Raw genomic sequence first — 15,561 nt, 5'->3', positions numbered from 1 at the left:
CCAACAAATCTTTTTTGAAAATCTTAATTGGCAGTTGACACCAAGAATTGCAACATTTTAACTTGTCTCTATTTCGGTACTTCTATATGATGCCAGGCACCAACTTAATACCTTAATTTCATTCCATCAATCTATTATTTCGTTGTTTTAAAGTTTTCTGTGTGACTGTCTGTCATTTACATTTGTCATCACTTTAGCAGAAATTAATATAAAATGATGGCTGTGTTATACAACCTTTTTCTTGGTCTTTCACAGATGAAATCCTAACGTAACTTACCTTTTGATAAGCTTGTAACCAAGTTAAAACTCTTGAACCTAAAAGATTTTACAGACTTAAAAATAATGCGTAAATCATTTTTCAACTTAACCATTCATTTGTATTATTTTGAACCTTGTTTCGCTTAGCATAACTGGATCTGTGTTATTGATTTAAAGAAGAATTGCAAGTGTTGTCTTTTTTTGCAGTTTACTTTTTAATCCTATCATAGTATCAGGTTGGTATTTAAGATTTCAGCTAATTCACATTTCAGCATGTGTTTTGACTTTTTGAATCCATATCAATAAATTCACCGATTTTTTTTTTTTTTACTCATGGCATATTCCATCAGCTACAGATCTGCAAGCTGGAGATATTGTGTACCACTGAGACATCCTTCTTGCTTAGTTGAAAAGAGAAGATAGTGTGAATGTAAAATGACATTAAGGGGTCACATAGTCATTCAAGAGCATTCTAGTTATTGTGCATGAAGTGTTTTTGGTATGCTTTCCACATTAATACAGTAATATAGAATCTATTTAGAAGTAGCATAAAGTGTTAAATATTGTGTAAGCTTGCTCAAGCATATCAGGAAACCAGATAAAGGTCAAGTGAACAACAAAGAACAAGAGTGTTCTGGGTGATGGTTGAAGAAGTGGCTGACTGTCATGTACCCAGTAAGACTTGTCACAGTTGTCACATAGAAACTCCATAAAAGAATGTGTTGTACTTAGCTCAAGAACTATTGGAAGGTATTGTAAAGTACAAGAATGTAGTGAAATGAGACTTTTATTTTAGGTATATATTTGGGTGTGAAAACTAATGAACCAGTCAGAGTAAATGTTAGATGTTTAAGCATTTATTCAGCTCTGCTATGCAAACTCAGTTATCTATAAGTATGATTCTCTGCCTTTGTTCTGTGATTATTCCTTCACAGGCTGTTGTGATGGAGTGTATTCCTCTTCATGTAGAGAAATTAAAAATACAGTAAACAAGCTTCCTCCTGCCTGGTTCATTGAGATAATTAGTTCTTTAATATATTTTCAGTTTAATTTCTTCCACAATAGTCCTTTGACTAAACTTGCTGAGAGAAAAGATAAGCTGACAGTTACACAGTAGCAACACATACAGTGCTATTCTTTTCCCAGATTTTCCTCCTAAAGAAATTTTATTAGCAGTCATGATGACTTTCTTTCATTCCTTTGCAGTGTTAAGTGGGTACTTTGTGTTTCTACACTGACCTGAACACTGACTGTTTAAGGCTAGAAAATGTAAACATACCCAAACAATAAATGCAAATGTCACACCATTATCCTAGGAATAACATCTTATTAAAAATGGGAATGGAGTAAATGTACATTTAAGCGTATCATTTGCCAAGAACCCTTCTTACACTCTGATACTTCATGAGAATACCCAGAGAATAATGTGCTTCAGCTGGTAAAGCAGGGTGTTTTAACATGTTAATGTGCAGTTTTTCTCCAACCTACAGTCTGTATTTTTAAGACATACTTTATATGTATTTAGACTTAGTAGTTGTTTTAGAATCCAATCTCGCAATGAATTGGTGGAGCAATGGATATAGCTCCTACCTTACAAAGCTATAGTCCTGGTTTTAGATCCTGGCCTCTGTAGTTTGTATTCTTCCCATGTTTACATGGCTTTTTCTCTTGGTGTACCAGCTCCATTCCTACAACCCAAATGTGCATGTTAGGTTAACTGTGAAGTCTTAATTGGCCAGTTATGAGTGGGAGTGGTAGAGTGCTAGAATGTGCCCTGCAATGGTCTAGACTCTATCTATAACAGGGTTAAGTAGATTTAAAAATCGTTTGATTGAAAAACCCAATCTAATGAAAAAATCTATCCATGATATGAGAAAACTCTGATCTTTCCTGAAAATGCCCTCATGTTTTTTTTTTTTTTTTCTTGGTTAAATTTCTAAAACAAAAAGAAGAGATGGCAACTAAATAGAAATGCTGAAGCTTTAGGTGTGGACTTCCACTAGTTTCAAGACATTGTACCATTCTGAAATTCCACTTAGCTGGAGAGAGAGCTTGCTGTAATGTCTACATATGTTGGAATTAATAGAACCACAATAAGAAATGTATAGGCTCTGGGGCATATCAGTGTCTTCTCAGTGGTAAGTTAGATTCAGTCCTTCTGAACAAACTGCAGTGCATGGATTGTAAATTTCTGAAGGAAAAATATAGTCTACTGAATACATTGAAAGTCAGAATTAATCTACCAGAATCTCCGTCCAGTTTCTGGTATTGTAGAAGTGTCATGATGCTCTGAATTGCTGACCAAAGAAATTGTGTAACCATACCACTGCTGTTTTGTGGAAATGTAATCCTATTTGTTTGTAGATTTACTTTTTGTAATTTATATACACATGCTGTAATTTATTTATGTAAGTGCAGTTGACAATATTGATTACAGCCATTTGACAGTGTTATCATGTACTTGTTTTCCAGTGCAATGTAATGAACTTTCAAAGATGTCTTTGAAATCAATTAAATTAATTAGCAGTAGGCATTACCTGCTGTTATGGAGGATGTACAGGAATATAACAATTTACACTTTTGCAATTTTGGTGAGACAAATTTCTTAGCCAGCCCTAGCAGATCATGAATGTATTATCAATATCACAGGGTAATGGTAATATAACTACATGCCTTTTTATTTTTCATCCATAAACAGTCGATTAGGTGAGTTATTTAACTTTGGCGCCTTTTAATCAGGAACTTGTGATGTGTATATACACAATAAAAATATTATTTGTAAATGAGCTTGTGATCGCAGTATGTCTAATACAAGATCAACTTTAGAAATATCCCACCCATCCCAAGACAAGATTATTTGGACAAACGCTAATAATAAAAAACACAGCCAAAAGTAAATGACTCAGAATTCAGTATTGTCTTTTTTTCTTTGCATTGTCCCTCAGAATTATATAAATGTCATTCTTGGTAGTCTTGTGCCACTTAATAGTACCTCAAAAACTATTACAATGACCTTTGTTGTGACCGTTTAATTATTCTGCATGATAAACTCAACTTTGCAGAGTAAACCATGAAAACCACCCACATCATATCTACAATTGACACTGCTATGGGGACATCTCTGAACACCATGTGACCTATGAGATTCACTACCAAGCAATGCATATTGTGTTGAATAGTTAATTGTTCTACTGATGGCTATGGTAAAAGTCAGCATCTTTATTAAAGAAAGAAACTTATCCTCAACCAGGACAAGTCTGATAACTTTTTTGAGTCAGTAATCGGAAAGGAGTAAAGCTGTTCATTTATTCATTTAATTACTCCTCGGCAAATGCCTTAGATGGTACGCACAGCAGTATCTTACAGAATGGTCAGGGAAATAAAGGATAGAGATTCATTTTATAAACTACTAAATTTGCATAACAATGCTAAATTAATGCTTACATATCATACTCTGATTTGTTGAACGACATGAGGTGATTTAGCATAGAGCACAACTGTCCTAAAATAAGTCTTTCTCCGTTATATCCTTGTTCTCAACTCTTATTCTGTTATGAAAACTGTGTCAAGTAGCAAGTCTTACTAGTTTCATGAAAGAACATTACATCAGCCAGTTTCTTGAGCCATCCCCTTAGATCATTCTGCTTGTTTACTTGACTATTTCAGCAGTCTCTTTATGACATTTCTAAAACAAATATTTATATATTTCAATGTGCATTGCAAACCAACATACTATTTATACCTCTATATTATTCTCTTACACTCCCCCTTTTAGGGCCTTATTAAAGTCCCACTAAAACTCTAAGGTCTGGTGTTTTACTTTAAGACCAAAATATGTCCCCGATTTGTGGCTCAAAATTAAAAGTTCCCTGGCCATACAAATTTGGGGGAAAATGGAAACCAGTATAAATCATTAATATAAGATAATCACATAAATCATTAAACAGTGAACAGAGAAAATCAAAGTCAACCAATAACATGTATCAAAGTCCTTTTTCTTCAACTGGGTAAGGTGGCATTACATACTTTAAATCTCAGATTGGTGTCTCACAACCTCATAACTTCTAAGTATGAAGATAAAATATTGTCAACAACTATTTGATTTTCTTCTAATCCAGTCAAGGTTAGCTGTGTTTGTTGTATTTTTGTGTGCGATCAGACTATCTAGTAGTACCATTTGTAGCGACACAAACAGCACAAGTATTCACCTGAAAAACCTCACACACACACACACTCTCAGTGGTCTCGTTACATGTACAAATCGGTTTACGACCAAAAAGTTTGCCAATTTCCCTTTCAGTTTGTACATGTTCAGTATCTCCTTGTGCATTTCCTGTGCAGAGAAAGAGAGGCGCACACACACACAGGTGCTCCAGGCTTGCAAGAGAGGGAGGGCTGGACGCATAAAGTAGAAAAAGCTCGTTTTTGTTTTCAGTTCTGTTTACAGCAATCGGTTCATAGCGTGCATTGTGGCAATGTTACTTTTCTTGGTGATTTATTAAATTATGGATTTTTCAAATGTTCATTTTTTTCCCTGTGCTTAAAACTCATTAAAAAAAAAAGTGTTTTTAGCGAGCGGTTCCTAGCACTATAGCACGAACTATTCCAGTGTTAGTTTTCTCTGTTGTTTAAGGTTTTCTCAGTGTTATTCAATGTTTTTACATTTAGTTTACTATTACACTGTGCATTCTATGGTTTAATTAACTATATTTGTGCTTAAAAACAAAAAAATATATATTTACATACAGTTTGTACAGTCTAGAACGGACTAATTGTATTTACATACAATATTATGGTGGAAATTGCTTCGGTTCACGACCAATTTGGTTTTCGACCAAAGTTTTGGAATGAATTATGGTCATGAACCGAGGTTCCCCTGTAGTTAGAAATATTCAATAAATACATGTTGCCTATGAAAAGAGTTAATTTGCCTTGCTGTGACTGCAGATAATTTAGCTTTTCCTCCTATACCTTCCATAACTGCATGGTTCAAATCTTCCTTGAAAGATATTACTGCAGAAAAGAGAAGGATTCTAGTACCTGACCAACAACTGTCAAACAAGTGAATGAACTGTAAGACGAATCATGGACAGGTAAAGTAGTCTCTGGGAAAGTATAGAATGCTGCAGTGTAAAAATGTGACAAAATTTATTCTCTGGTGAGGATTTAAGCAGGTCTTGGGGTACCAAATTAAAGGATATCAATATCTGGAACTCTTGATCTGATGAATGTTGCTCTAGTCTGGATGCCATGCAGGCTGTCCTCTACAATTCTGGACCCGTGGTGATCTTTTAGCATAAATAGTTAGCAGCAGGGACCCATGATCCCTTAAACTGAAAATTAGTCGATGGTCTGGTCCATGGCTTGATCCCCTCTCTGGTATGACTTATTTCTCTTTGGAGTCGAATGATTTGTTTTTCTGCAGACCTTTGTAACAGCTTAGTCGTCAGGTTCAAATTCAAGTGCTCTCATCTACAATGTACTAGGAAAAACAGCCTTTACCTGCAGATGTAAAGACTTAAAAGTTTTGTTTCATATTATTCTTTATTATAGTACTTCTTCTCTAATTTTTGAAATTTACTTGTGGATCACAAAATATTTCACAGTGTTATGCTTGTTTCATTGGGGCAACCATTAATCAGAATTAACATTCACAGTAAAATAGGTGGTCATTTTATCTAGTCTCTACTTGTCTCTTGGCCAGTTTGTTTTTAATAGCCATAAAATAAATTCTGCAGGTGGTAGGCACAATGCACAAGTTTACATTCATTATGTTCAAAAATAGATACCTTTTAATAAAAAAAAAATCTAGTATCTAGTTTGGTCCTTGTTGTGGACTTCACTCAATTAAAAGCATACTCGTCAAGTAAATCATTACAATATAAAATAAACTCAATCTTAATATATATACCAAGGGAAAAGCATTCGGTTGTCTCAAAATTTTCACACCATTGGCACGTAAGCTTTGCTGCTATGAACGTAACTTTGAAAGCTAAATATCATCCTTTCCCCCTTTAAAGGGAATGTGCAGTAAGGGGGTATTGGTGAGTGAAAACTCTGACACCAATTTCATTAACATTGTAAGTTAATAAATGGCAAATGTCATAATTCTCCCACAGAGAACACCAAATACATAGAGCAATGGAATACAACAGCAAAAGAAAAATGAAGGCAGTATGATGTAGGGGTTATTAGTTAAAGAGCCATGTTCTATGGAGCAACGTTGTTATAGTTAACGAAAACTAAAATCAAAACTGAAACTATTAATAATATAACATTTTCGTAAACTGAAATAAAATAATTAACAAAACTGAAATGAAAAACTAAAACTAAACGAAATTATTAAAATAACTAAAAAGACTAACTGAAATAAAATAATAATTTGCTAAAAATATTTTGTTTTCGTAACAACCAGTCTTATGCAAGGGCTAACCTGAGCTGCAGGGATTCCAATATTAATTAAAATATATTAATAGGAATATCATATTTGGTTTTTGAATAAATATTCATGCCTTTAACCCATGTAACATATAACTCTAAAGCAGAAAGTCATCCATCACAAGCTGCCCGCATATATTCATCCAGTAAATGGTGGCTGGCAGCAGAGTTCCAGTGTTCACACAGCATTTGTGGTGACAGATTAAGTTGAATACAGGTGCCTAAAGCATGTTAAATAGAAAATTATTTACTGTGTAACAATGACAGTTCTTCAGGAGCTGATAGTGAAGGCATGATAGATTGTGGTTCAAGTTTTTGCGAAGAATACCAAGGTGATGATTATGCTTTGAATGTGTTAGCTGTAATTCTGACTAAGCCCAATATACAGTATATACAGCAATTAATACAGCAGCACTCACTAAGTTAAATTCCAGGCTGCCTGAGTCTGATGTCTGTTATGATGAACTGCCGCATTTCTTTGTGCTTCTTTTATATCAAGATGTAATTCAGAAGCCTGAAGTCGGAATGTGCTGGTCAACAAAACCTTTACTGTATGGACAGAAAAATTAGGAGTGAATAATGTTTGTTTATTTCTCAGATGTCTATGTTTTGTTAGCAATAATTCTCCTGCCACTTTGCACAGCAGAAAACCTTTTAGAAAAGTTAAACGGCAATAATCAAGAGAATGAAAAGGTCAACATACAAGATCAGTATATATGTTGCTGACCAATCACTTTTGCTTTAAAAATGTTGTGTAACAATGAAGTGATACAAAACTTGTAAAGTTCCTGAGTTGGCAAGATCTCTACAGAAACACAGGTAGGTAGGTAAATAGAGTCTGCCAACCGGTGAAAAACGAAACATATTTATATCCCTCTTTTCAACCTTTCTCTCTCTCTCTCTCGCAAAACAAATAGTTGAAATATTATACTCTTTTTGTTCTTAACGTTAGCCATGTCATACATATTGCATACATTATACTATTATTGTAATAGGATGACATCCTGTCCAGGGATTTTTTTCTGCTTTGCATCCAAAACTGCAGGGATAGGTTTCAAATTTCCTGCATTCCTGCTGTGGATATGAAAGTTTAGAATATATATATTTCATTTATTTCAGTCAATATAGCTACATTAGGTGTGGGTCTGCACAATGATTCAAGCCTAATAGCCCTGTTCTTCCTAAGCCTCAGATGATCTTCATAATCACACCTGTCAGAACACAGTAGAATCTATCATCAGATTTTTGATATCTTTTCAGGCTTGCCGGTGGCAAAATTCTATCTATAAATTGTATGTGCCTGAGATGGAATCAGTGATAAATATGGCTGGTGTAAAATAACAAAGACCAGTATGGGAAATTTTTGAATGTAGTATTAAAGGCATTAATTGTAAGCACATTGTCTTCGAGCAGGATATGTTAAATTACTCCTAAATTCCATCACAAATTGGCCCATTCTGGGCAAGAAAAAGAAAAGATGAAAAGTGCCAACAGTCAACACAAATTTGTTCAGCACAAATTACATAGAAAATATTCAAAAACATTATAAAATTCCTCATATACGGTATCTGGTTTTGATTATGCCTGCTTTTATCAGACAAAAACAATGCCCGATAGTAAACCATGTAGTATGGTAAGCTTCTACTAACATTAAACTCCTATCCAAACCCATTAAGTGTACAGTTCTGTCTGATTGTGACACAAAACTAGACTCTATATTATATCTTTAATTACTAAAACTAAAATTGAAACTAATGTATAGCATATAAAAATCAAATAGAAATGTCTTTCTGAAATATAAAGTAAATTAAAACTAATTCCTTTAGAGATTAAGGAAATTTGGAAATGACTTCAACCCCTCATCCTTTAGCTAGAATCTGGACAAGCACTTTTTTGCCCACTTTTCATAGAATAATGAATTGTAATATAACATCAGTGTCCTCCAGAGAACATATTTCAGGCAGCATAGAAGTCAAAGAAAAAATTCACAATCTGGATCAAACTACAACAATTAAGCTCCACATTCCCTTTTACTATTTTTTAATTACTGAATATTAATCAAGTATATGCAGCCTTAGAATTTATATATTCAAAAGAAATTTATATTTCATTATGTCTTATTTAACATTTCCCACATAAAGTCCCTTAATTATTTCAAAGGTTACTTGGATCATCTAAAATACATCTAACATCTCTCAAGATTTAATCATAAAACTAAACCGTTTCATTCAACATACGTTGTAGCTATGTTTCTTTAAACTAATAATAAAATTGACACATACATTTCTGCCTATGGCTTGACAATTTAAACAAAGTGTCCAGAATGTTTCATCAAATTATAGAAAATAAAGCTAAACCTTCTAGTCATAAAGTATACATGTTATCTATAACACAAGAAGTGGGTGGGAAAAAGAAATCACTATATCTCAGGCATCAAATGCCTTATAGTTAATAATATTGATTTCTTCAACCCATTACCTCTTGCTAAAACTAGTTGATCATGCATACTTTTTTGTTGATATCTTCTAGGATTTTCCTTGCAGCTTCCAGAGTGTTGACTCTGTAGGAAAAAACGAACAGTCTACCTTTTGTTAGTTAAGCCCCCTTTTGCACAGCATATCTTAGTGTGGAACACTGTCCTAGAGAATATGTCTCCCCTTCCATCTAAGTTTTGCCAGTACTCAAAAGGAAGGTAGTGTACCTTAGGTTGTGGAGAATCCATGATTGGCACCGATTAGTTTTTGAGTTGAACCTCAAAACAAATCTGATAGTAAAATCACTTATTATTTTGTGATTTATATATTTTTTTACGAAAGTCATTTGTAATTGAGGGGCATGACATGGTATAGGTTACTTGTGTTAAGGGAATAATGTTATGGCTGCATCCATCTTATTTTTCATGTTAGCATAATTAACAAGTTTATTTCAGAAATTTGGTTTAAGACAGAATCTTAATATTGGCACCTAGTAGCTTCTGTCAGTCAAGTGTGCTTGCAGTTTTCTACTATAGCACATACGATTTTTATCTTAATTTCCGAAAAGCTTTTGATTAGTGGCAAATGATCAAACTAAATGAATTGAGAGTTCAAGGTGAAAAGTGTAGATGGGCGCAATACTTTTTAGACGCTGAAAGCAAAAGTTTATGATAAGAGGGCCGTTTTCAGAATAACATTAAAAGTGGAGTCCCTCAGAGATCAGTGCCCCATCTTCTTCACTAAATAACTGGTCAACTTTCCCTCCTTGAGAGGTTTCTGTAAAATATCCTCTGCTACCATCTGGAAAATAGAAGCCAAACAAGACTTTCATTAAAAGCACAATTTAGGAACTGAAAGAAAAGGAGACCAATACGTTTATTCCCATGCACTTGTCTTTTGAAAGTAAAATTTTATCCTCCATGAATATGAATATATATATATATATATATATATATATATATATATATATATATATATATATATATATATATATATATATATATATATATATATATATATATATATATATATATATATATAATATAATATAATGATTGTTTTCTTTTTCTGCATCTGAAGTGAAACTTGCATATTTGAGCTGTGTATGCACTGAGATAAATACCCAGTAATAGTGTTGGTAAGTGTGAAGGAGACAATTTATATTTTCTAGCCTGTGAACCGCAATGCTGTAGACTAAGAGCAGACACCTAGAATCTGGAGAACTGTCTCTATAACAGTATTAATGAACCCAAGTGAAGTACCAGACATTGCCACTCTTGCAGTACTGGCACCCTAAAAACCAGCCACTCTATGTAATAACAACATAGGGTAACTCACTAGAAATGTTTTATAGATAAGTAATATTTCAACTCAAGCAGTCATGTTAAATTCAGTGTTGTATAACTTCAAGTCAGTTTTACTGTGGAATATTTCCGATTCAGCATTTAAGTCCTTAATGTTGATGTTATGTTATTTTTGAATAATTTTTGTATCTTTATTTTTTTGATGTTCATACACTATGCATTGTATGTTTACAAGTTTTTTTGACATTACATGGTGATGTTTAAGTTATGTAGCAGGTAATTTAGATCTATTTGTGATGGTTTTATTTGAATTTCACTTGAAATTAAGTTGTATATTTTTGTACAACATATTTTTGTATACATTTTTATTTATTATGACGCTGTAGAGTGGCCATGTGTTTTATATGTTGGTGAAACTTACACTTACAGATTCTAGATCTTGAATGAGAACAGACCTATTTCAGAGATTTCATGAATAATTCTGGGGAGAAATTATAGAGAATCACATTCACAGTCAAAGATGATAACATGAAGTTACACCAATAGGAGTAGATCTACTTTAGGAATTCTAGTATTCGGTCTGGCATTGGTCTTTAGACTTTTTTTTTCCTTCTTCATGAGATTACGGTATTCAAAACGATTGAGACATCAAAAAGACACAGCATAGGCTGAAATACAGTATAAACAGTGATTAGTTGATATATGGATATTTGGAACTGTTAAATCTAGATTATCATATTAAAAATATGAAATTGTTAGGTCTGTTATTTTCATCAATATCTTTTATCGTTTGTTAGTCCAGACTCTTGCATTCCCTCGATATTGTTTTAGGATGTAATTCCAACATTGCCTTTACCTAATCATATTTTCCAGTTAAGCTAACTTTTAGTTTTTCCATATTTCAAATGATAGTCACATTAAGGAGTTGCTTCCCTTTGTATTGCTAGGTTTCACCTATTCTGATAAGTGTTTGAGATTGCTAATACCTGCTAGACCTTTCTTGAAGCTCATTTCATGTTTTCAGTCAATCAAATACACTTCAAGAAAGTGAACTTTTGTAAATTTTAACTAAACACTACAAAATGGCATTTTTTCTACAGTGCAACTAAATAATAACAGAACAGAAGGTAATGTATTATAAAGTTAACTTTTATTATTAATAAATATATTTTTGTGTAAATTGATGAAATATCCAATTTTGTCACCAATGTTTTAAAAAATGAAAGTTCTGTATTATCCATGATCTTTTAGATAACATCAGAAGGAGGACCACAGCCTCAGTCCAATATTATTTTTTCTATTGATGATGAAACAATAGCATCAGTTAACAGCATGGGACATGTCAGTGGTGTTGCCGTTGGTAATGTGACAGTCACTGGAGTCGTGCAAGCTGTGGATGCAGAAACTGGGAAGCTGGTTATAATATCACAGGTAATCTCCCTTCAGGATAATGCAAATCCCATTCTTGTCTTTGCTGAAAATGTACCTTTCATAAACTTTGTCTTCACTTTAGCATTGCATTGTGCATCTCATTAGTCATTTTGCAAGAGATAATGTTTTTTGTCTTTTCTATCCAAATTTCATTCATGGTTTTAGTGCCAAGATTAAAAAAATCAATTGTATATAATAAATATCTATTGTTGCATGTAACTTTGATATTTTCTTTTTGTTGTTGTGGACAGGACAAAGTAGATGTTGAGGTGGTGCAGCTGAAGGCAGTCCGAATTAGAGCACCAATAACACGAATGAGGACTAATACACAGGTAATTTTCACAGTAAGCAGGCTTTTAGTTGGCAGACTGTATTACTGCAGCATAGCAAAGTTATTTCAGCCTGACAAATTAGTGATTTCATGCTTTGCTGTTCAACTTTGTATGTATAGTAATCTTTCCCTTAAATCTTGTTTTCACCACACTGGTATTCATATGGTAGGTACCTCAGTTTCTAAAGGGACTTTTTAACTAAGCTCAGTACCCTGTATTAATATTTTTTGTTCTTTTTAAGATGCCAGTTTACGTGATGGGAATAACAAGCAGCCAGACTCCTTTCTCATTTGGCAATGCCCTGCCAGGTCTCACTTTTCATTGGACGGTCTCCAAGAGGGATGTTCTTGAGCTCCGAACTCGTCATTCTGAGGTAGAGTATTTTATTCTTGCCACATTTTTAGGTAACTTGTATAACTGACAAGATAAGTCCTTGTACTGACATAAAATTTGTTGCTGATGTATTTTGTAAATATTTTAGTGGTAAATGTGCTGGCTTCCTTTTTAATTATCTGTTCCTGCACAGTGAAATATAAACATTGCCAGGTGTAGCACTCTTTTTGCAGTGCTTTTATCATAAAACGGCAGGAGAGGGGTAGGAATAATTAGTTAATTTATTCATTTTCACTTGCTATCAGAGATGTAACTGTTAATTGCACCCATACAAGACAACTTATCTAAAGTACACAGCATTAATATATGAAATATCTTTAATATTAAAACATTTAGAAATGCGTATGTTGTAAGTTGACAATATAATTGCATCTTTTGAATGCCTATTATAATTGATGCATATGTATGAAAACCTAACCTTACCTCATACATGTTCGAGATTTAACTGAAATAAATTAGGCCATTTTTCCTAATTTTATCTCTGTGTAAATATAGTATTCACACTTTATACCAGCAATAAAGATGTTGGTTTGAATCTCCAAACTACACCATTGTTTTCAGATGTTTACTGCTCTTGATAATCTGAGACACCACTGAGAATAGACCCTTTATTTCCACTCAACATTTGAAAATCTAATTCAATCTCCAGATAAAATTCACTCTTCCTCTGTTTTTTTGTGAAGTATGGAATGGCCCAATTTAACAGCACATTTCTTGACCTGGACTACATTTATATGGACAAAAGCATTCAGACATCTGGGCATTACATCAACAAGGACTTTAATGATATTGTATTCAAATACATAGACTTTAATATGGAGTTGGTCGCCCATTTGCAGATATAACAGCTTCCATTCTTTTTGGAAGGCTTTCCAAAACATTTTGGAGTGTTTCTGTGGAATTTGTGCCTATTCATTCTGTAGAGCATTTATGAGGTTAGTCACTGATATTGAATGAGAGAAGGCCTGGCTTGTAACTCATCCAACCATGTCTTTTATAGACCTTGCTTTGTGCACTGGGGCACAGTCATGCTGATTTAGAAAAGGGCCTTTACCAAACTGTTTTCACAAAGTTGGAGACATAGTGTTGTTCAAAATGTCTTGGTATGCTGAAGCATTAATAGTGACTTTCACTGGAAGTAAGGGGCCTAGCCCAAACCCTGAGAAACAGTCCAACATCATTATCCCTCCTCCACCAAACTTCACAGTTGGCACAATGCAGTCAGACAGGTAACATTCTCCCAGCATCCACCAAACCCAGACTTGCCCATCTGACTGCCAAACAGGAGAAGCATGATTCATCACTCCATAGAGCATGTTTCCACTGCTCCACACGCCATTCCACCTTACACCACTCAATTTGACGCTTGGCATTGAACTTTGTGACGTGTTGCTTTCATGCAGCTGCTTGGCCATGGAAACCCATTGTCACCGCACAGTTAATGTCAGTGGAAGTTTGGAACTCAATGGAATTGGCAGAGCACTGGCGACTTTCATGTGCCCTAAACCTTGGCAGTGATTAACACCGCTCTGTGACTTTACATGGCCTTCCACTTTGTGATTGAGTTTCTGTTGTTCCTAAACACTTCCAATTTCCAATTATACCACTTACAGTTGACCATGGAATATCCAGCAGGGATGAAATTTCACAAACGTTCTTATTGCAAACGTGGCCTCCTATCACAGTACCATGCTTGAAGTCACTGAGGTCTTCAGAATGAACCATTTTGTATCACTGATGTTTGGAAATGGAGACTGCATGGATGGGGGCTTGATTTTATGCACCAGTGGCAACGGGTCTGATTTGAAACCCCTTCATTCAGTAATTGAGGTGTGCCCCAATACTTTTGTTTATATAGTGTATGTGTAATGTATCCTAGTCAATATCCAACATGTTAGTAATATCATTAGTCATCTGCTTCACTTGGTCACATGTTGCCTGTTCAATGTGTTACGGACTAAACTTAGTTTATTTATCAGACGGTCTTTAGTCTACAGTAAACCCTAATTAAGTCCTGTAACAGCTCTGTTTGGGGTAACACCCAATGGAACATTGCTGCTTAAGTAACAGTCTATTTTGATAATGTATAACTGCTAGCACACCATCTTATTTTTCTAACCTGCTTAACACAATGGGAGCAGGATGTTCAATTTTACTTAAAATTATAAAAACATCAAAGTAACTTTACAAATAACAGTCGAGATTGTTGATATGTAATGATTATGTAAGTAAATCATTAAAATAAACATAGCTGTTTATAGAAAATAGAAAGAAAACCTGTATTTTCCCCAAACTTTGATTGCCTTGTAACAAGGCAGGCTTTCATGTAGGTAATATTGCAAAAGCATATCAATATTACATATTGGCCCAACTACTTTTTAATCAAACCAGTGTTATTAGGAAAATATTCTCTGCTGATATACACAATTTAGAAATCCTGTTCTCAGACATAACTACAGTTAAAAGTACAATTATAGTTATCACAACGGTTTTTCACAATCTGGCTATGCCTTCCTATTACTTTGCTGATTTAAGCAACTTTTTGTTACCTTTGTTTCTCTCAAAGTATATTTTAGCAAACTTGTTAGTTCCTTCATTGAACTTTGTTGTTTGGAGGCTCATCTTCTGCTGAGGTTTCCCTTGGCAGATTAATTAAAGAAAAGAGATGACATATAAACCAAATAACATGTACATAGTCCCCAGACCTTTTAACCAGCATTCAGTATTTTTCCAATGAATATGTTTTTTTAATATATGAAATATTCAAATAACAATTAGTTAAATCGCAGCTGCAGTATATAGTGCCAAAGCAGTATAGGTGAAGTGACATGAATCTGTTGTTGTTTGGTGTGGTGTTAGTGTTGTAAACTGATCTCTGATTGTTTGTTCTAGACACTCTTATATTAAAAAGAAAAAAAATAATCAAAAAAG

At 34.0% G+C, this 15,561-nt stretch overlaps 1 protein-coding gene across 1 annotated transcript in view; it reads left to right on the top strand.

Moving 5' to 3' along the window:
- Nucleotides 1-15,561, top strand: part of nup210 (nucleoporin 210) — a 232,127-nt gene that overhangs the window by 144,280 nt on the left and 72,286 nt on the right. Inside the window, exons 25-27 of the mRNA XM_039770930.1 lie at nucleotides 11,726-11,905; nucleotides 12,157-12,237; nucleotides 12,479-12,610. Coding sequence (XP_039626864.1) covers nucleotides 11,726-11,905; nucleotides 12,157-12,237; nucleotides 12,479-12,610 — 393 coding nt within the window. The remainder of the gene's footprint in view (nucleotides 1-11,725; nucleotides 11,906-12,156; nucleotides 12,238-12,478; nucleotides 12,611-15,561) is intronic.

This window comes from Polypterus senegalus, chromosome 12, assembly GCF_016835505.1.
Source record: "Polypterus senegalus isolate Bchr_013 chromosome 12, ASM1683550v1, whole genome shotgun sequence".
Taxonomy (NCBI): Eukaryota; Metazoa; Chordata; class Cladistia; order Polypteriformes; family Polypteridae; genus Polypterus; species Polypterus senegalus.
This window is presented reverse-complemented; position numbering and strand designations above follow the sequence as displayed.